Source organism: Leptonychotes weddellii, chromosome 11, assembly GCF_054177405.1.
Source record: "Leptonychotes weddellii isolate Sample4059 chromosome 11, ASM5417740v2, whole genome shotgun sequence".
Classification (NCBI taxonomy): Eukaryota; Metazoa; Chordata; class Mammalia; order Carnivora; family Phocidae; genus Leptonychotes; species Leptonychotes weddellii.
Window position 1 is genome coordinate 68,125,489 of NC_138379.1, and position 21,794 is coordinate 68,147,282.

The window sequence follows — 21,794 nt, forward strand, 5'->3', positions numbered from 1 at the left end:
TTCTTCCCCTCCTGCTATCTTCTTTTTTTTTTTTTTAAACATATATTGCATTATTTGTTTCAGAGGTACAGATCTGTGATTCAACAGTCTTGTGCAATTCACAGCGCTAACCATAGCACATACCCTCCCCAATGTCTATCACCCAGCCACCCCATCTCTCCCACGCCCCACCACTCCAGCAACCCTCAGTTTGTTTCCTGAGATTAAGAATTCCTCATATCAGTGAGGTCATATGATACATGTCTTTCTCTGATTGGAAAAAGTCCTTTCTTTTAAAAATGTAAGCAGCTTCTAATTTGTAGCTGACATGACTGGTGCCTTTCAATGAAGAAGGACTCAGACGCATTAACTCAGAATTACTTAACATCAGGAAAATAAAGGCAGAAACATGTCTGTAAAATCCCTCCTTCCAGCGATCTCTTATAATGTCATCAATGAATCTTACTACTATTATTTGTGAGTTCTTTTTCAGAAGCAAGTTTTTTAAGTAGGCTCCATGCACAGCATGGAGCCCAATGTGAGGCCTGAGATCAAGATCTGAGCTGAGATGAAGAGTTGGACACTTAACTGACGAGCCACCCAGGTGTCCCCAGAAGCAAATTTTGTGTGAATTCAAGCCAGCTCACTAATCCTTCAAGAAGTAACATTATTTCATAGGGTCAGGGTACATATAAAATCTTCCTTGAATAGTGTTGAAAAATGCATTCACTGAGTTGAAATGCATGTTTTAAAGCCTTTCTCCAGAACAGATGGCGGTTTTCCACACTGGGTACAGGCCTGTTACTCCATTGGGATCAGGTGGTCGCTGAGCGCGTGTGAGTTGGAGAATGGAAGGGTTTGGTTGTGTTGTCTCAGTAGACAGCCGCTGCTGTTTTCTCGCTCCCACTCAGGTGACTCTTACAGCAGCAGCCCAGACAGCACACCCATGGGGAGCATTGAGTCACTCTCCTCTCACTCCTCTGAGCAAAACAGCACAACCAAGTCTGCTTCCTGCCAGCCCAGGGAGAAATCTGGAGGGATTCCTTGGATTGTATCCCCATCACCTTCCAATGGACAGAAGAGTCTTGGACTCTGGACAACTAGTCCTGAATCAAGTTCTAAAGAGGATGCAACCAAAACGGATGCAGAATCAGATTGCCAGAGTGTTGCCTCGGTCACCAGCCCAGGGGATGTTTCCCCACCCATAGACCTGGTCAAGAAAGGGCCGTATGGGCTTTCAGGACTGAAAAGAGCCTCAGCTTCCTCTCTCAGATCCATCTCTGCAGCTGAAGGTAAACCAGATTTGAGGTTATATAAAATGTCATTGTCTCTCTATCACTTGCTGGATTATTCAGCATGATTAAGGAGGGAAAAGTTAATGGTGAAGGGGCTAACAATGCTGTTCCTGAGCTAGGATTTTTAAAACTGGTGCACTGGGACCTTTTTTGTGGATCTTTCCATCTCCGTGAGGTGATGTTTTTGTAATTACTGTAGATTGTGATCTCTCTGAGTGATGGGCTGCTGTGCTCAAAGAACATTCTGTACCTTCTCATTTGGGCTTAGAGAAAAATGCTTCCTTTTGTTACGTGCATGTACTGTGTTACTGGTGTTATTTTGTCTGATAGCACCTTGCCTGTTTTCTTGGGTTTTCTCTTTAGGAAGCAAGAGCTACAGTGGATCCATTCAAAGCTTAACTTCTGTAGGTTCCAAAGAGATGCCCAAAGCCCCACCACACCCAGACCTGCCTCCAAAAATGTGCAGGAGGTTAAGGCTGGACACTGCCTCGAGCAATGGCTACCAGCGACCTGGATCTGTGTAAGTGAGAGACAGTTTGTATTTGTTGTATCATCTAGGGATACACAGGGGTTGAGTATGTCCCAAAGAACCTTTAGGAGTCCCTCAGCTGAATGCCTCATCTGTAGTGTGGGAACAGTCAACTTCTGAAGGACCCTGTCCTCTTCTACAAATGGTGTATTACAAATTAGAGGAGGCTTAAGATAGATATATTCCACACACATACAATTTCAGTCATTTGCCTTACAAGCAGAACTATGGCTTAATTTAAAGACATGAGATTGGATGTATAATATAGTAGTTCTGGGCTTTGAAACTAGACATTCTGTAAAAGCTAGACATCTGCCTCTCAGCTGAGCCAACTGCCCATATCCCACCTCCCCCACCTCTCTGTTAGAAATGCAACTGCTGTCTACATTGTGAGGGTTTGTTCTCTCTCCTCTCCATCATCTGTCTCCCCTACGTGGAGAACAAGGAGCGTGAAAGGTGAAAGAGAGTACTTTTAATTAAAAGACCCAGAAATGTAAGTTAGGCCGATAGGATAGAGTACATAGATGTAAATAGGAAGGGGACGAAGAAGAGCAAATGGGAACTTGGATAAAGAAGTAAGCAAAATCTAAAAAGGAAAGTTTTTAGCCCTTTCATTTTATTTTCCTGAGCTTTCCAAATGCTATAATTACTGGGCACCTTAACATATATTATCTCTTAATGTACTTCATGTCCCTCCACAGTAGGTAGTAGAAACCTCATTTTAGAGATAATGAGAACTAATACTTGGAAAGTTAAGGAGCCCATTTAATTATTCACTGAAAGTCCAGTAAGGCATTCCGGTAAGCCTGTTTCCATAGGAACAGTATCTTAAATTCATTCATTCATCACATCTCCTTTGACAAGAACCTTTTGATTACAGCGTGTGTTTGACATACATTATCTCTCTTGATCAGAAATCCAACTACCACTGTATAGACAAATACTATATTTATAAATCTGTCTACTGTCCAGTGTGTACAGTTCTAGCCATTAAGGAAAAATAAATTTTAAGCCAATATGTCAATATAAATTCCATCCTTTGTGAGGGAAAGAAGATTTGCTTCTGTTTTGTAATTGTACTGATGAAGTAGAAATTAAAATTGAGAGAATATATATTCTGTATTAGGTGTAAAATGATCCTTCATATTATCAACTGCCTAGATGGTGGGAGAAAAGTTTGTCAATTAAAGAAATAAGATACACTTTAAAAATCTAATTTAAAACATCATTCACAGAATTTGAAATTCTCTTTTAGTAAGTATAGAAACTTTTCTAATTACCCCAGGGTGCCTTAGTTTTAATATAGTCTCAGTTTTTCAAATAGATCATGCGCTCCCTCCCATGATTTGAAATAAGATTTGAATCCACAAATTTTCAGAGTTCCCTCTTTTCACTTTAAGAACTATGTTCAAATATTTAAAAAAATATGAAACATTTTAGAATTAGTTTTATCTTAGCTATCAGAATGAACAACAGTTCTTTTGTCTTGATGATTTGATTCTTTCCTTTGGCTCCACAGGGGTCAGTATCACTGCCAGAAGCTGAGTGGGGAGAAAAGGTTCTTTTTTACTGCTCCCACAGTTTTCTGAAGTAGAAAAGATGAGGACAGTAAGAACCCCAGGGGAGGTAGCTATAGGTTTATTACATCTGGTAGTCTATGAGCTGGAGACTAGATCTAAAAATTTCTTTCACATTAAAGCTTAAAACAATTAAAATTCAGGTCAGATTTTGTGGACAGTTCTTAACTAATTATTTTTGGTTTGTGTTAACTGATAACCCCGAATTGTACTTTGAACTGAATGATTTTCTGATCAATTTTAATGGAACTTGCATTTTAAAATTATTTTTCAGTGTGGCAGCAAAAGCCCAACTGTTTGAAAATGTTGGTTCACTTAAGCTGGTTTCTTTTGGGCGGTAAGTTCTCAAAAACCTTAAAGTAAAAAATAAATAAATAAAATAGTGGTGATATCGTTGTCTTTTGTTGACATGTTGGGTCATCTTTGACAGCTCTGACCTTCAGGTCTGCCGATGGTCAAATCCACACCCACTGTCTCTTCAGAGGGAAAATTTTGGTCATGTCTGTAAACAGCATTTAGCCTATCACACTGTTGCAGCGATGCCTCATTTACTAAAATCTTCGCAAAAGAAGGGTTCTAAACAAGTTTTCTGAAAGATACAAGTTACTATAACCCTTGGCACGGCAAAGACTCCTTTGATGACAATTTCTGGAAAGTTTTTAAAAGTGTATTCTTTTTCTTTAAATTTTTTTTAAAGATTTATTTATTTGAGAGAGAGTGTGCACATGAATGGGGGGAGGAGCAAAGGGAGAGAGAGAGAAAGAATCTCAAGCTGACTCCCTGCTGCGCACAGAGCCAGACTTAGGTCTCCATCTCACAGCCCTGAGATCACGACCTGAGCCGAAACCAAGAGTCAGACACTTAACCGCTTAACCGACTGAGCCACCCTGGTGCGCCTTAGAAGTATATTCTTGATTTTAAAAGTTATAGAACTTTTTCTGGAAGAAGCTTTATGAACATGCATTGAAAAATACGCTTATTTTTAATGGCCACTGTGTTGCTGTAGGGCTGATTGGCCTAAGCAGCTCTTTTTTTGAGTACAGGTCTTCATTCAGGTTTCCCAGATTTTACCTTCTTCTCTGTTAAAAGGACATAGGTTGTTACATCTTGCCACTAATAATCTGCTTGCTTCTAAGGTTTCGCTTTCCTCTCCTCCTGTTCCAAATTGATCTTCTCATCCACAGTGGGCTTTGGTTTTTAATTTGAATATGTCTGAAGTAATGGAATTTTTTTAGTGTTTTGGTATGTCTGTTTTTGTTTTGTTTTGTTTTACCATCAGCAACAGGTCTGAGTCATTCAATAAATGCTTTCTATTGAAAGAGCATATAAATGAGAGCACTTGAAGAACAAACTTTGATTTTTCCTTTGGATGTACAAAGGCAGTTTTGAGCTTCCCGTGTTTGGCTAATCAAAGCTATGAAGTAAAGGAATCACAGTTAATTGAAGTATCACTGTATAGTTATTTTAAAAGTTATTCAACCACTATGTTGTACACCTGAAACTAATATAACACTGTATATTAACTATACTGGAATTAAAATTTTTAAAAAGTTATTCAACCATAGAATTTTTTATTGACCTTTTTAAAGTATGTGGACTTTTTCAGCAAGTGTTTATTAACTACCTACATGATGTTGGGCTTGTTCTAGTTACTAGGGATAACACTGACCTTCAAATTCTGTTTTTTTTGTTTGTTTTTTTTTCCCCAAGTCCTAGCAGCGGTCTTTGTGTAGTACTGTTTTCCCAAGTCCTAGCAGGGCTAGGACTTTGTGTATTAATGTTTTTGACTTCACAGAGTAGAGCCACTTTGATATCTTACTGGGATGTTGGTCAATGTGTTGAACTTACGAACAAATCCCAGTACTTGCATTTACTTTACCTCCATCCATAGTATCTTCACTTTCTTCCCTTTTATCAAGGGATGGTGAAAACTAGATACTGTGCATGTCAGAGCAAACATCATTTCTCTGAAACTGTCATCATTTTAGGCTTTAGTGTAAGGGATTTAACTTTGCTACTTCTGTCTTGCTATATAGTTGAATTGCTCCACTAGGTGGAGCCTTTTTATTATGAAGCTCTAAACAATCTGTTAAGTGCTCAAGTTCTGTATCAGAGAAAAAACTTTAAAGTTTTTCCTTTAAAAACTTGAAGAAAAAAATAATAAATAAAATAAAATAATAAAAACTTTAAGAAAAGAAGCTATTTAATGGAGTAAATCAGAACACTGTCATATACTCAGATGTTCAACAATCAACCTATGCATTTTTAATATGCTTTTAGGTTATACTCTAAGTCAACTTCTAATGGCTGTCAGCATAAATTTAGAGCTCACTCTGCACTGAAGGTTGGAGTCTTTACGTGTCAACAGTTCCATACCATGTGCTGACAGCGTCAGAACTTTTCATCAAGAGACAGGCACAGTGGAGCACAACCGACGTCAGGGTCAGATAGATCCATGTTTAAATTCTTGGTCTACCACTTCCTAGTTACAGTAACCTTGGAGTTACATATTTAGGAAATATATTTTCTCTATCTATAAAATTGAAGGTCATAATTCTTTTGACAAATTGTTGTAAATGTATACTGTAATGTATTTGAAGTACTTGGTAAGTTCTCTGTAGATGGTCTACAATAGTAACTATTATTGTTACTATTTAAGGTGCTTGCTTAAGATATTCAAAGGCTTCTAACTAATACATCAATGGTACTTAATCACTAACTATTAACAGTCACCTGATACTCTTTTATACCATTAAATACAAGTGAACAACACGTAGAAGTTGAGGGCATTTCCCTTACTAAACTATAATGCTTATTTTGCTTTCTTTCTAGGGAGTTTAGGGTTACCCCTGAATTGGATCTTGAAGAATGATAGAGCCAGTAGTGGGTAGTAGGATGACTAGCCATGTTTGGGAAAGAGACCGAGTAGGAGATTTCAGTGGATGGCTTTGAAAAACAGGAAAGTAACACCTACAGGAAGTACTGCAGAGTCTGGGTCATTGGGCAGAGGGGTAATCTAATCATGGATATACTTGAACAGATCCAGTGGCTTTTCTAGGAGGTTGTGAAGTGGAAAGAACATTTAAGATGGAATTGGTGAGATTTAAAGCGCCTTAATTAGGGCAGTAACAAAAGCATGAAAAACTATAAGGAGAATTTTATGGATCAGAGCAGGATTTGACAACTGCTTTGATACTTTGGGAGTGAAACGTAAAGAAAATTCCAAGTCTTTGAGACTGAGTGTCAAAAAGAATAGTAATTTAGTTTCTGATCTTAGCTTGTGAGTACATAGGAGGGGAAAGGAAAGTTTTGACCATAATGTTTGAGGAGCCTGAGGAACACTGAAAGGCAGTTAGAAATGGGCAACTGGGGACACCTGCATGGCTCAGTTGGTTAAGCGTCTGCCTTCAGCTCAGGTCATGATCCTGGGGTCCTGGGATCAAGCACCATGTCAGGCTCTCTACTCAGTGGGGAGCCTACTTCTCCCTCTCCCTCTGCCTGCCACTCCCCCTGTTTGTGCTCTCTCTCTCTGTCAAATAAATAAAATAAAATCTTAAAAAAAAAAAAAATGTGCAACTGAAACCAGGACAGAGCATGGAGTTTGGTGCCATTTGAGAAAGTTCTACACAGCGGTTACACTGCGGAGATAAAGGTAAAGGTACTCAGTGATGGAACTTACTGAGTAAAAAAGGAAAAATGGCCAGCATTGGTCTTTGGTGAATGGTTTAAGTGATTTAAAGCTCAAGCAAAGAAGAATGTGAAGGAATGATCAGAAATAATGGTCAGTGTGGTAGAAGCAAAAGTGTGAAGGAGATCATTAGAGGACAATGGTTTTAATCTCTAAGGCATCACTGGAAATCTTTAAGAAATCAGGTTCAGTGGAGTACGAGGGGCCACTCTTCAAGGGAGCTTGACCTGTAAGCTTGTTAATGTGAAGATTCCTGCATTGCTGCCGACTCTGAAACCAGAATATCTGAGACTGAGATGTGGAGAATATGAATTTTTGACAACCTCCCCAAGTGATTCTTACGTACCAAAAAAAAAAAAAAAAAGTTTGAGAACCACTCGAATAGAGAAAAACGTCATAGTACCTAGCATATCCCTAAGCAGACATTGGTTATTTACAGTTGTTCTCCTTAATCTGGAAAATGGCTTCAAGAGCCAACTGTCGCTAGGTTCTGTTTTACCATTATAAAAGCATGTGAAAAATGATATCCATAAAGCCTTTACCTCAATGTTAGTTATACTTGGGCAGAGGGAAAGATCCACTTTTAAAGTAATATAATTTAGGCAAGCTATACAGATATCTTCTGAGGGTTGAATTGAGAATTATGTGCTTGAGAAGTAAGAAAATTGGGAGTGCTTGGTTCATTATAAGCAATAACATATTTCTGTTATCATAATTTCAAACCAATGTTTTGTTTATAATTACAAAGCACCAACACAAAGCTCAACAAAGTCGTCTTGTCCAGTGAGTTTGAGATTTAAGAAGGCTGTCACTGTTTAGAGCATAGTGACACATGCAAGATACACATAAGATAAATCACTGTGCTACATTAAGAAACAAAAAAGAATCCATGATTTTTAAGAATAACAACTTTCTCTTCTTTTAGAGAATGTAGAGAATAATCATCTAAAAAAAGTGAAGGGAAACCACCTCTGATTTCATTACCTGAAGATAACCACTGTTAACGTTTTGGCTCACAACCACCTAATCTCATCTATGACCATGGTTCTCAAACTTTTTGGTCCTAGAAAGCCGTTATATACATAAAAAAAAAATTATTGAGGACCCCCAAAGAGCTTTTGTTTATGTGGGTCATATCTTTTTTTTTTACTTTTTTTTATTGTTAATCACCATACATTACATCATTAGTTTTTGATGTAGTGTTCCATGATTCATTGTTTGTGCATAACACCCAGTGCTCCATGCAGAACGTGCCCTCCTTAATATCCATCACCAGGCTAACCCATCCTCCCACCCCCCTCCCCTCTAGAACCCTCAGTTTGTTTTTCAGAGTCCATTGTCTCTCATGGTTCGTCTCCTATGTGGGTCATACCTTGTTTATATTTATTATATTAGAAATTTAAACTGAGAAAATTTTTTAAATTTATGAATTTATTAAAAAAAGAATAAGCTAATGCAACTAAAGGGTGATAATAGCAACACTTTTTGTTAGAAGACAGAATTGTGATTATTCACTTTTACTTAAGTCAACAATTATCAATAATAGAAGTGATTTTTTTTCAGTGTTATTAGGAGACTTCACAGCTAATATCCAAATAGTCACCAGAAATGTCTTATACCAGCAATCATGAGATGTAGATTCTAGCCTGACTTTGCCAAACTTTAATTTCTCTTGGACTTCATTTCTACATATAGAAGATGAACCAAGGAAGTAATTGTTTCCTTTCAAAATTCAAACTCCTATCACCTGAGTCACCGATAATCACAAGTCCTCCAGCATTTGGGGGTCACCCTTTTCTGTGAAACTGAGGCAAATAGTTTATGTGCCTACCCCCAGGTCACAACAGGGTCTAGCCTCCCTTCCTCTTCCAAAGGCCATATTCTTAATGTGTTTAAGACAACAGAAATTGTTTCACATCTACCACTAACCCAGGCCACATGGAAGCCCACTCCTCTGTTGTGGCCATGCTGCAATCTGCTTTCGTTCCTTAATGATGATGACTGCTAAGAGCTCAGGAACTGACACCTCTCTTCCTTAATACCACCAAAGCACCATTAATACAATAACAAATATTTTTTAAAGGCCATTACATATTAAAATAAATTTTATGAAAAATATTTTCTAATACAAAGAGTTACATTATTTTACATTTTTACAGACCTCTTTAATATATGGCATAATAGGAAATAAATGGCTTCTCATACACACTTCATTTGCTGTCAGAGCAATGTCCTCTCAGGGTCCCATCTACCCATCCATCCAGGTTCCCCTTGACTATACTTTGTGAACTACTCACTCCTCTGTGATAAACACAGAAAAGGAACCCTGAAGGTTGTATTCACTTTATTGTTCCAACATAGTGCCCAACACAGGGAAGATGCTCAACAAAATTGTTAAATAAATGAATAAAATACACATTTTTAACTTAAAAAGACTCAGTTACTGGGGCACCTGGGTGGTTCAGTAGGTTAAGCATCAGACTCTTGATTTCAGCTCAGGTCATGATCTCATGGTTATGAGATCGAGCCCCTCGCTGGGCTCCATGCTGAGTATGGAGACTGCTTGAGATTCTCTTTCTCCCTCTCCCTCTTCCTCTGCCCCTCCCCTGCCTGCTCACACATATGTGGACATTTTCTCTCTCTCTCTGTTACTCACATTTTCACTTCATCTTCAGTGGAGTTGCAGTACACGTGCCTTTGACATAAGCAGCACTGACTCTACAGGCTCCTGTGGGAGTTCTTTAGCATCGAGGCATTCAATACTCAGACATCCACGCCAGAAACAACCAGTATCTGTTGACAAAAGCCTAAGAGAGGAACACGTGACTAACTGAAGAACTCTCCAAACAGTGACCGGAAAGCAAATGCAGTATTTATCGTAAAGAGTTGTGGGCAATTTAGGGGTTTTGCAAGGACACATTTTTTTGTAAAATTTTTATTTTATGTGCTAGCACTGTTTCTTGTCATGTGTTCTACTTTATTATTTGTAGTAGCTGCCTAGTGCTTTATTGGATTGGTGTGTGTTAATTTATTAAATCTTCTCATGAAGACTTTGTGATTTTTTTGTTTTTAGCTTTTCTATATGTTAACTACTTTGGCACCTTTTTAACTATATCTGTGTGCCTCTCTCCTTCCTTCATACAAAAAGTGTGTGTGTGTGTGTGTGTGTGTGTGTGTATCATTAAGGGGCTCTCCAGAAAATATTATATCACTTTTGATTACGTGACATTTTAAAATGTTGCTTATATTAAGATAAGCATTGTGAATTTTACACACTCACCCTATCAAACCTTTGTAAGTCTACTCATCAGTAATAGCATTTAGAATTAAGAATGGGTCTTGTGAACAGACCATCCTCTGGATGATAAGGGAAGGAATGGCTTTCAGGATGCTGAGTGCCATTACCTTACTTTCCCATGCAATAAGAAGCAAGATTTTCAAAATTCTTTTTAAAGGATATTAGGATTTTCTGAAGAGAGACTCAATAGGTGACAGTGTTATTTTCACATCTTCAATATACCAAGGCAGTAAAAGAGGAAGCATTAACACCTGGAGAGAAAACTTCACTGTCACAGACTTCTACATTAAATCATCAAAGCTCTCTGCTGAGTTAACACCTGTAGTTACAGATCTCAGCAGAAGAAAATTATACCTGTCTAGTCATATGCACAAATAATTGAAAAGTCATGACAGATAATATTTTGTGCTATGTATTTTTGACACATTTAACTATCCATTTATTTAGGATTATAATTATTCTACATGCCTTCCCCTTGCTATCCAATCCCATAAAATACTAAAGAGAGAACATTCATGTCTGAAATATTAACAAAAATAGTTCGGTTGCATTTAGAATATAATTTTAAAAATTATATCATTGTAAGACTATTATATCTTGATGATTTCTATAACTGAAAAGTGTTACCTTACGCATCTCCTAATGATTCAAAGCAGTAAGACTTAATATTAGAGGAAATTTTTGCTGTTAGAAGATTTGATTTTTTGAAAAATCTACATATTTTTAGAGAAATGACTCTGGAACCCTCAATTACATCAGACATCAGATTATGTCAGATCGAATTATACCAAATTATGTTAGATTAAATGATTATAATTGACTGGAAGGTTTATAGGAAAAACTAATATTCTGTCTATTTAAGATTGCCATGGTCTGGTTCTTAGAAGTCTTCATAACTTGGTAATATTCTCTTCCCCACACCCACGCCCATGTCAACCAACACATCCATGCACACGCATTCATGTGCATGCATGCACATACACACACATACACATGGCTCTTTAGTGTAGGAGTCCTGTCCTTCTCTGGGTACCTGTACTTCCTCAATTCTTCCTTAGACCATGTTGCATTGGGCTAGTAGTCATTTCTAAATCTGCCTGCTGAAGGCTGTCCTAGCAAACTTTCTGAAAGTACAGCCTGAGACTCACCTCATGAAATAGACTCTGGGGGTAGGAACATAATTTTTCTCTAATTTTTAACTTTCTAATTTTCAGATATCTGTTTGGGAACTCCAGTATAAATGACCTAGTCTCATTCTGGAAGTGTAGGGAATAAGACCCAGCATCTAGCTCCAAAGGGAAATGAAATAATGTTACACTATTCTTTGAGAGAGTTATAGATAGCAAACACTGCTTGCTGATGCTTTTTTGCAGGTAAAGTACTGAGACCTCAGGGAGGAAAGGCAAGGTGCCTTCAGTCTTAAAAGGACTCATCATGTAGAAAACAGAGCCCAGAGCATCTTACCTTTTTTCCCATTCATTGATTCAGCAAATACTGAGTTACTAAGCATCAAGCATCATTCATGGAGCTTATATTCTAATTGGGGGGAGACTATAGAACTGTCAATAGTAACAACAGAATACCAGATATTAACACCATGCAGACTTAAAACAGGTGAGTATGATAATTCCCCAGGCAACTATTTTACAGTGTGTGCTCAGGAACACCTAACCATTAGCAAAGCTTAGGAAATTTAAGATGAACTAGAAGTGCAAAGCCATGTGAAGATCAAGAGGAGAACATCTCAGGGCGCCTCAGTGGTTCAGTTGGTTAAGCATCTGCCTTCAGCTCAGATTGTGATCCTGGGGTCCTGGGATTGAGCCCCGCCCCCCCCCGTCGGGCTCTCAGCCTGCTTCTCCCTCTCCCTTTGCCTGCCACTCCCCTTGCTTGTGCTCTCTCTCTCTCTCTGTCAAATAAAATCTTAAGGAAAACATCTCAGGACAAAGCCCTGATAGTCCTGAGGTGGGAATGAGTTTGGCATGTTTGAGGAGGTGAAGGCAGGCCAGTGTGACTACAGTGTAGTAGGTGAGCAGAGGCAGGTATGGAAGAAGCAGGAGATACCGACAGGTGCCTGATTATGCGTAGTGTGGAGGCTACCTTTAGAAACCAGTTGAAGGGTTGTTTTCAGGGAAATAATGTCATCACATGATCATCAGGACCTTTTTCAAGCTGCCCCCTGGCTGCTCTGTATAGAATGGATTGTAAGGAGACAAAATAGGAAGCCTAGAGGATTTATAAAGCTAGGAAGCCGTTTCGTGAGTCACACCAGAAATGACTTCAGCTTGGACTCTGGTTGTGATACAGATGGTGAGAAGTAACGTGAAGTCAGAATAACTTGCACGTTGTGTTGCCAAGGTAATTGGATGTTGAAGAATAAAGGTGACTTGACTGGTGACTTGATGAGCAGCCTCAGTTGATGGCTCTTTAGGATAGGCTAAATATTTAAAAACAGATCTCATACAAAACTCTGAAATTCTGGCTTCTCTTTTTTTTTTTAATTTTTTTTTTTTTTAAGATTTTATTTATTTGCGAGAGAGAGAATGAGAGACAGAGAGCATGAGAGGGAGGAGGGTCAGAGGGAGAAGCAGACTCCCCGCCGAGCAGGGAGCCCGATGTGGGACTCGATCCCGGGACTCCAGGATCATGACCTGAGCCGAAGGCAGTCGCTTAACCAACTGAGCCACCCAGGCGCCCACTTACAGTTTTTTTATTTTTTTTATTTTTTTAAAGATTTTATTTATTTATTTGAGAGAGAGAATGAGATAGAGCATGAGAGGGGGAGAGTCAGAGGGAGAAGCAGACTCCCTGCCGAGCAGGGAGCCCGATGTGGGACTCGATCCAGGGACTCCAGGATCATGACCTGAGCCGAAGGCAGTCGCCTAACCAACTGAGCCACCCAGGTGCCCTCTGGCTTCTCTTAAGAAAAAGAGTATCTGGTTACGTTGAGTCTGAATTCTCATGTGAGTGTTGGTTTACTACTTTAGGAGATGGGTGTAGGCTCTGGTTTTCAAAGCCTCCATCTGTCCTCACTGTCTCCTTGACATTGAGGCTGTTGTTGGTTGCCATTTATCATCAATTTATCCTATCGTTTTTCTTGTATCATGCCCACTTAATTTATTTAGTATACTCTGTAGGCCTTTAATTTTGGGGTCTCAACTCTGATAGTCTGAAAAGAAAGTACATAAAAAGCTTTAGGGTACCTATGAATATCTAAATAAGTGTAAAAATGGCCTGTTTGCCAGTATACTCTTATATAATAGTATTCTTTTTTTTAAATTTATTTATTTGACAGAGAAAGCACAAGTAGGTAGAGTGGCAGGCAGAGGGGAAGGGAGAAGCAGGCTCTCTGCTGAGCAGGGAGCCCGATGCGGGGCTCGATCCTAGGACCCTGGGATCATGACCTGAGCCGAAGGCAGCCACTTAACCGACTGAGCCACCCAGGCGCCCCTATAATAGTATTCTTTAAAACCAGTTTGTGCTGTTATAAGCCAGGTTAATCACCCTTGGGGACATTTCCTGGAAACACAAGACAGGTTTTTGGTGTGCTGTCAATGTTTGATTTCTTGATCTCGTTACACAAGCGTACTCAGTTTGTGGAAGATGCTCTTATGCACACTTACATGTGTGTTTTATGTATATTATACTCCAATTACAACTAAAAACTAGTATCAATTTTAAGAATAATTTAAAGTATAAATGTACTTGATTGTTGTGGATTTCATAAATTGTTTTTTGCTCTTTTCAGCCAAGCCAAAGCCATGTACTCTTGTAAAGCAGAGCACAGCCATGAGCTTTCCTTCCCACAGGGGGCGATATTTTCTAATGGTAAGTCTACCCATTCCCTTCCCTTAAGTTCATTATCATGGGGAAGATGAAGGAATAGTGTAGGGAGAAGAAGCTAAAATAGAAGCCAGAAGACTCAGAATCTAGTCCAGGCTCTGCCTCTCATAACCTGTACCAGTGAATGCATCACATTCCTCTGCAGCCCAGTTTCTTCTGTGTATTCAAGAGAGGCAGAGGGAACAAGGGTTGGGGGAGGTAGGAAAGATGGAAGGATGGGAGGGATTGGGGAGGAGGAGAGATTGGTTACATGAATGCAAAGGACATTTCCAGCCTTAAAGGTGCTGTGACATTGTTTTGACAACTTGAGTGTATATATGCAATCTGATGTGGATTTTTACCCATTTATGTGTATAATTATTTGAGGCTAATGTTGACTGAATGACATTTTTTTTTTTAATTTTTTGTCAGTGTACCCATCAGTGGAACCGGGATGGTTGAAAGCAACTTATGAAGGCAAAACAGGACTAGTTCCAGAAAACTATGTTGTCTTCTTCTAATACTGTTTAGTGGATGGCAGTATCTTCATGGTATCCATGGTAACAATAATAAGTGCTATGATTTTATCTGACACAGATATGGGAATCAGCCCACTAAATGAAAAGTAAATTTCTGTTAAGTTTCTACACCAGCAGACTATGTAGCTCCCTATAAATGGAAAAGAAAAAAAAAATGCTTAAATTGCTTGCCATGCCATTCTTTTTATTTTTTACTTCTTGACTGGTTTCTTATTTTAAAATCTTTCTTCCCCTGTTTTTTCTGATAAGTAACTCTACACATTGTCTCTTCCATAACAATTGTAGAATCTCAAATACTGTGTTAAGTACTGTATCCCAGAAATTTGGAAACTAGAAATTTGCTATAAGGATTTTTAGATATGTCCTTTACTGTCTGGCATTCTCTGAGGAACCTTGAAATCATTACTTAAAAATGTAATTTAAATTGTTCATTTATTTTTTTTCTTAAGAATTTACTTCTTTTATATATGATTGTTTTGCTGGTCCTAAACATTTCAAAGAATAAGTTTTTTTTTTAACATAAGTTTATTTTTATTTGTTTACCAAGTAGATGATGATATTCAAAAGGAATAATGTATATGATGTCTATAAATGAAATCAAATTAAGTCATACACTGATTTCAATATAAACACTCCATTCAGCATTCCAGATGCCTTCTGTGGGCATAGCAGGGATTAGCAAACTATTTCTGTCAAGGCCTGATAGTAAATATTTGGGAGTTTTGCAGACCGTGAAGGTCTTCACCATAATACCCAACCCTGCCATTGTAGCAGAAAGCACCCATAGACCATGAATAAGCAAATGAACATGGCTTACTTAGTACCAATACAACTTTATTTATGGACCCTGAAATTTGAAAATCAAAATTCTCACATGTCCTGGCATGTCATCCTTCTTTAACTTCTTAAAATCCATTTAAGAATAGAAGTATTTTAGCTGATGAGCCATACAGAACTGGTGGCAAGCCAGATTTGACTCATGGGTCTTGGTTTGCTGACGCCTGGTTAAGAGGATGTATAAAGCTATCTTTATAATTTGGGGATTTTATGAAATTTTACTATATTAACATATAAATAACAACACATAACATGTAATTTTACTACATCAACATGATAAGTCATATGCATATATCATCTCCTAGTGGCATCACAAAATATAACTACAGTAATAGGAAAACAGTGTAAAAAGTGCAGTTTTAAGGCATGCAGCCTGAATTGTACTTGTGACACTGTGAAGTGTCAATGTATATTATTGTTATCTAATTTTAATTTTGGCTTTTGAGAAATTCTTGTACAAATGAATAAGATGTTTTTTAAAGACAGTAGTAGAAAAGCTATGCATTTTAAATTCTACACTTAATTGCAATAGAAACCAAACATAAAGATACAGGATTCTTAAATTATTTTGAGCCACAGAATTTAAAATTGCTTAGTCATCTTTAGCAGGAATAAAATCTGTACGTGATTTTCTTTTATGCTTTTCAGTTTACAGCCTTTATTAAGAATTCACTGAATTTATAAAACATAGAAATAGGTATTTACTACCAATTTAAATGTATCACCAACATCTAGTCATGCATCAGCCATTATTTCTGTTATTTCTATTTCAATTATTCTAAAATGTTATTTCTATAAATATCTGCATGTAGCAAAGAGCCTTTTTTCTCAAGATTCCAAAAAGCCGGTTGCTCACCATTGCCTCCCACAGGACTGGTCCACTGGGCCATGATATTTTACTTGTTACTTCGGAGTTCTCCACTGTACAGACACACTCAGGTATTGACTGCATAAAACTCTTTTTATGTGATAATATAATCTGTAGTCTCAATTTCTTCTACTTTAAATGAATGTTTCTAGAGTTAACAGGTTAAATTATGTGTGCACACATATACACACAACTATGTCTTGGAGCATTTATGCTTTTAAAATTAAAAATGGAATACTAGATTAGAACTTAAAAAGAATAACTGTAGGCAGAGTCACAACCAGAAATAAGTGTCACTGCATTGAAATAAAGGAATGAAAAATATTTAATGTTGTAAAAATTAGTAATATAATGAAAAAATCTGATAAATGTTTATTTTTTACCTCCTGCTATTTGATCTTTGTATACTTATAATCAGGTGTTGCTAGAGCTTTTTGGTCTCTAGATCCTTGGTGGCCCTTACTAGTAATAATAACATTGCTAACACCCTGACTACCCTCTGCTGGAACAGAAGGTAGTTTTTCCAATGTACCAGTCCCTTAGTTATATGACACTCTCAGTTTAAACACCCTTGCCATCATCTGGCATCCTACTAGATTAGAACCTCTTAATGGCAAATTGATTTTCTTTCAAAGACCAACTTGACTCCAAAGAAAGATTCAGAATTCTACTTCACTTGCTGCTGCATAGAGAAATCTCAGCCTTCATTTTATTTTAACACAGACCAGAGTGTTCCTTCCTCTGAGTTGTCTGAGAGCTAATTCCACTGATGATCAGTAAGGAATTAAAGGTCTTGCTGTATAAGACATGAATGTGAAGCCCAGCTCTCCTTTCTCATACTGAGGCATTTATTGTGGCATTACTTACTGTGGTCCCTTTTTTGAAATAGACATACAAGTGCTTTTTCAAATTGTACTTCTTTTTGCAGTTTTAACATTATAGACTTATGGGTTTGGTCCTTTTTCCTTCATATTGATTATATGTGTAAGTAAGTCATGGCCATATACTGCAGACAGACTAATGCTGCTTTTCCTTAGAAATAATTTTCCTACAGATAAGGTGTTTATGAGCATTGAGAAAATCAAGACATGTGCTCTAAATTACATGAAGTATTAATTACACAAGAAGGTGATGGCAGTCATTGAAACAGGATCACATTAAAAGTTGTAACCACATTTCAATAATGAAACTTTAGCTTTTCGGGGACGGTATGAAGATATGTTAGAATTGCCACATGCACACCTTCAGAATGCACAGTGTGGACACCCTAAACACCTCTTACAGTATAATCAGTATGAGGGAGAGATTGATAAGTCTAAGTTAATCATCTTGTGTACATTGTGAAAATATCAAGTACAAAACATTTATGTATTTAAAAAGTGACTCTTTTGTTATGCCATAACTTTACCAAGTTTATAGAAACTAGTCAGTTAGCTAAAGGCTTTTCTTTGTGTAAATGTCTGAAAAGTAAAATAATCTTTGTATTCCTGTGAAGTCCATGAAGTATGAGGAAGTGCCATTTCTTCTTGTTTGATTTGAGTGGTTTTGGTAGTTGTCTTGGCTCTCTGTGCTTTGTAATGTGAGTGAGGGCAACCAAGTTTCTCAACAGTGGCTTCTTGGCTAGCTCTTTCAGGGATGGTGGAGGAAAAAAAATGTACTTTATAATCTCAAACTATCCAAGTTCCCAAGTAGGAAAAATAAAGGTACACAATAACTTTTATTCTTACCCTATGATAATTGGTTTTACATATTGCAGCACGCCTTTTAAAAAAACACCAGGTTGAAAAAAAAAAGAAAGTCCATTAGGTTGTAAGGAAAAAAAGTTTAGCACCGTAATCCTGTGGTGATAACCTCATTCACCTTATTACTCCCAGCCTCGTTGTTCAAGTCTGTGTTTATTTCTGATATGAGAAGGATATCATTCCTATGGATGCTGGTGTAGGAGAGTCCTTCAGAGCCTTCTTTCAAACAACTGTACCTGTAGTATACCCCTTAACTATGTATTCAGGATGCTTTAATTAGCATTTAGAGCTCCAATTTGAATTATATTTCATTGACTTATTGACTTACAAGTCAGTAAGACCATTTACAGTCAGATTTTGTTCTTTGTTTTTACAGTACCTTGGTAACTTGCAGCCGTTACTATGTATGATCTAATAACATCACTGAGTAGGACCCCAAATCATATCTCCTGGTAAAGAAAAAAACAAGAGAATTTACTATTGTCCAGAAGTTATTTTGCACTTGACTAAAGGTTTCCCATTATGGTAAAAATTGCTATTTACTTTTGGTTCCTGTCTTTTTTGGTTACCTTCAAAAATCAAAACCATTTTTACAAATGAAGTTAACCTTTTTGAATAGTCTATGCCCCGCCTGTCTCCTGTTGAGCTACAGACTTATTGCCAGGTATTTATCAACTGGTCTTAGTTGATACATTCACTGTATCCATTAGTTGTCACCAAAATCTCCCTGCTTCAAATGTGCAATCTTAGATGAACTCTGGCTTATAAGTGACATGTGCTTTTAAAGGATCAGATCAATAATAAATAAGATTTTTCATTTTTATGGCAGCTGCATCCACTGTTTTAAATCAGGAATTTCAAATAAGAATGTTGACAGCACTCGCAGTGAGCCATTGGCAGAAAACCGATCTGAATATTCTAGAACAGTGTTCAGAAGCTGTTGTATTAGTTAGGGAAGCCAGTAGGTCATCACTTCCCTCCCTGGCCCTCAAGAGAGATGCCAGGTTCAGAGGTAGAACGTTTCTTGGTGCTATGGGGAGAAATGGAGTCATTGTGTTTACTGAGGAGTCCCAAAAGGCAGGAGTCATTTATAGTTATTACAAACATAAATATCCATCATCCAAGATGTTCATTATAGGGCTATGTTAGGAATTTAAGTGATGGAGGGGGGTGGGGGCCAAAGGTGCTGACACCACCTAATTATGACCACTTTCTCCCCTTTGTACCATCTGCCATCTCTCAGCAGTGTTTCCTTTGGGCTTTACCCTTCCAGGGTTGAGAGTAGCCTGACTTTGCCTTAAATCCATTCAGTCTCTTAGATTAAAAGTGTGCATTGTTTTCTCTATGGCAGCATGTTAGAAGTTTTATATATGGCTTTGCATCTTCATTTACCTTTTTACAGAGAACACTGACCGCACATGATTTATGCTTAAAGTCAGATATCATCACATTGAGGGCTGTGACTTCAGGAAGATCTGAAACCTTTACAACTAAATAGGGAGTTTGGCAGGGAAGATGACATTTTTTTAAAAATTCAGAATCCTATTTATATACTGTTAAAATTTGAAGTACTATAGTTTATATTAAAATTGAATATTTAGATATTATATTTCAGTACTAGGAATTTTTTTGTAGCCACTAACATGACAGATTAATAAATATGATGAAAATGATTGTCAGTAAATTATCATATTGAATTGTTTGTAGTGTTTCTGTATTTGTCTTCACTTTGTGTATATATACACACATATACAAAAATATGTAAATAACCTCATGTTATTCCTAATTTCAATTGCCACATATCTTTAATGTATGTTGACACTGTATTTTAAATTACTTAAAAAATAAACCATGTAAGCACATTTTAATTTAGTCTTTGTACTTCAAGAGCCACTGTGTTGGATTCATATAGAGAAAAAAACAAAGTTTCAAATACTGTGAATGGTCATTTTGAGTGTGGCTGAGTGGAAAATCATAGAATTAATAATCTTTTCCTGACAGTTGGACCTTTTCCTGAGAAATTGGCATTATGACAGATCAGGAAAATGTTAATGTTGGTACCTATTAATGATGCACGTGTCTACCAGAGAGAGAAGTAGATGAGCCACAAACAAAATATCAAATATAACAGGTATGCAGGCTTACCCGAAAATATAAGTTTGCAAAAGTTTACAAATGTGCTATGGAAGAAGTATCAGCATGAAAACTACACCCTTAGTTTTTTATTAGTTTTATGACCCTTTTGGTCACTATTTAACTTCTACCTAAAATTTTGTTTTTCTGTATCAGAAAAAAAGAGAATCATGTATTTATTTTGTGCTGCTAAGTGGACTGTTGGAGCGCAACACTTACCTTGCAGAACCGTAAGCCTGACAGATTAATAATAGGTCCACTGAGCATACAACCTGATTTGCTCAACTGGATTTACCTTCCTCAGTATTAGAAGAGAAGCAATAAATTCATGACACAAGACTGTTGAGATAAAAAGACTAATGTGAATAAATTCCAGTATGAGTAAGCAGGAAAGGACTCCTAGTATAGATATTAGAAATCATCGTGGATCAGCCACTGTTTGGGAATGTTGGGTTGGAAGGAATCAACCTAGGCTGGACTTCCTTATAATAACTGATATTTTAGAAATAGCAAAAACTAACTCCCAATAGCCAAAACTAGAATGGTTTGAACAACAAAATAAGTAATATATCAGATGATTGGGTTATGACCCAAATTATAAAATATCCATGAATCTATACTGATACAAAGGACAATAAATTTTGTTTATGTAAACACATGTAAAATAGGGAAGAGACAGATACTCTTCAGAGAAGAATTCCAAATAATTGGAATTATTCTACTCTTTCCTCTAGGTGGTAGAGTTTAACTTTTCCCTTGTTGAGGATGGGCTGTTAGACTTAGTGACTAATTTCCAAAAAGAGTATGGAAAACGATTGTAACTTGACAGAGAAGCCTGTCAGATACTATCCTAACCAAGTGATAAAAGTTAACATCATCAGTGATACCATGTGGTTATCTTGTAATCCATAATATGATGTGATGAGAAAAGCCTGTCAACTCTGTGGTTTTCTTTCCCCAAACCCATATCTCCAGTCTAATCATAAACAAACACCAGACACATCTGGATGGGGGCCATTCTACAAGATAGATACTAAATCAGTAATTCTCCAGACTGTCAAGGTAATGAAAAATAAGAAATTGTCACAGATAAAAGGAGAACTGGGAGACCAGACAGCTGAATGCATTGTGAATCCCTGGATTAGATCCTAGAAAGGAAAGAAGACATCAATGGAAAAACTCATGATATCCAAATAAAGTATAAAATTTAGTTAAGAGTGAAAAAGAAAACAGTAACAAAATCAGCCACAAGATCGTGACATGAACTGGAGCCACCTTATCTCCTTTTTGGAATTTAAGTCACTTTTATTCAAGATTTAAATACTTCCACGTTTTTCTCCACTAAATTTTGGGATCTGTGAGCAGGACATATCACTAGTTCATTGCTGGGTTTCAGGCAGTTGAGATCAGCTTGGTATACACCATGGCCTGCCCCTTTCATTAAATGAATAAATTCACTAGCAAAGGAATAATCATTGTAAACTGTTTCA

General features: G+C 37.3%; 1 protein-coding gene across 1 annotated transcript in view; it reads left to right on the forward strand.

The window, feature by feature from the left end:
- ARHGAP42 (Rho GTPase activating protein 42) overlaps positions 1–20,033 on the forward strand; it is a 60,450-nt gene extending 40,417 nt beyond the window's left edge. The window contains exons 14-18 of the mRNA XM_081799065.1: positions 891–1,271; positions 1,638–1,794; positions 3,655–3,717; positions 14,112–14,191; positions 14,618–20,033. Coding sequence (XP_081655191.1) covers positions 891–1,271; positions 1,638–1,794; positions 3,655–3,717; positions 14,112–14,191; positions 14,618–14,706 — 770 coding nt within the window. The 3' untranslated portion in view covers positions 14,707–20,033. The remainder of the gene's footprint in view (positions 1–890; positions 1,272–1,637; positions 1,795–3,654; positions 3,718–14,111; positions 14,192–14,617) is intronic.
- Positions 20,034–21,794: the final 1,761 nt, after the last annotated feature.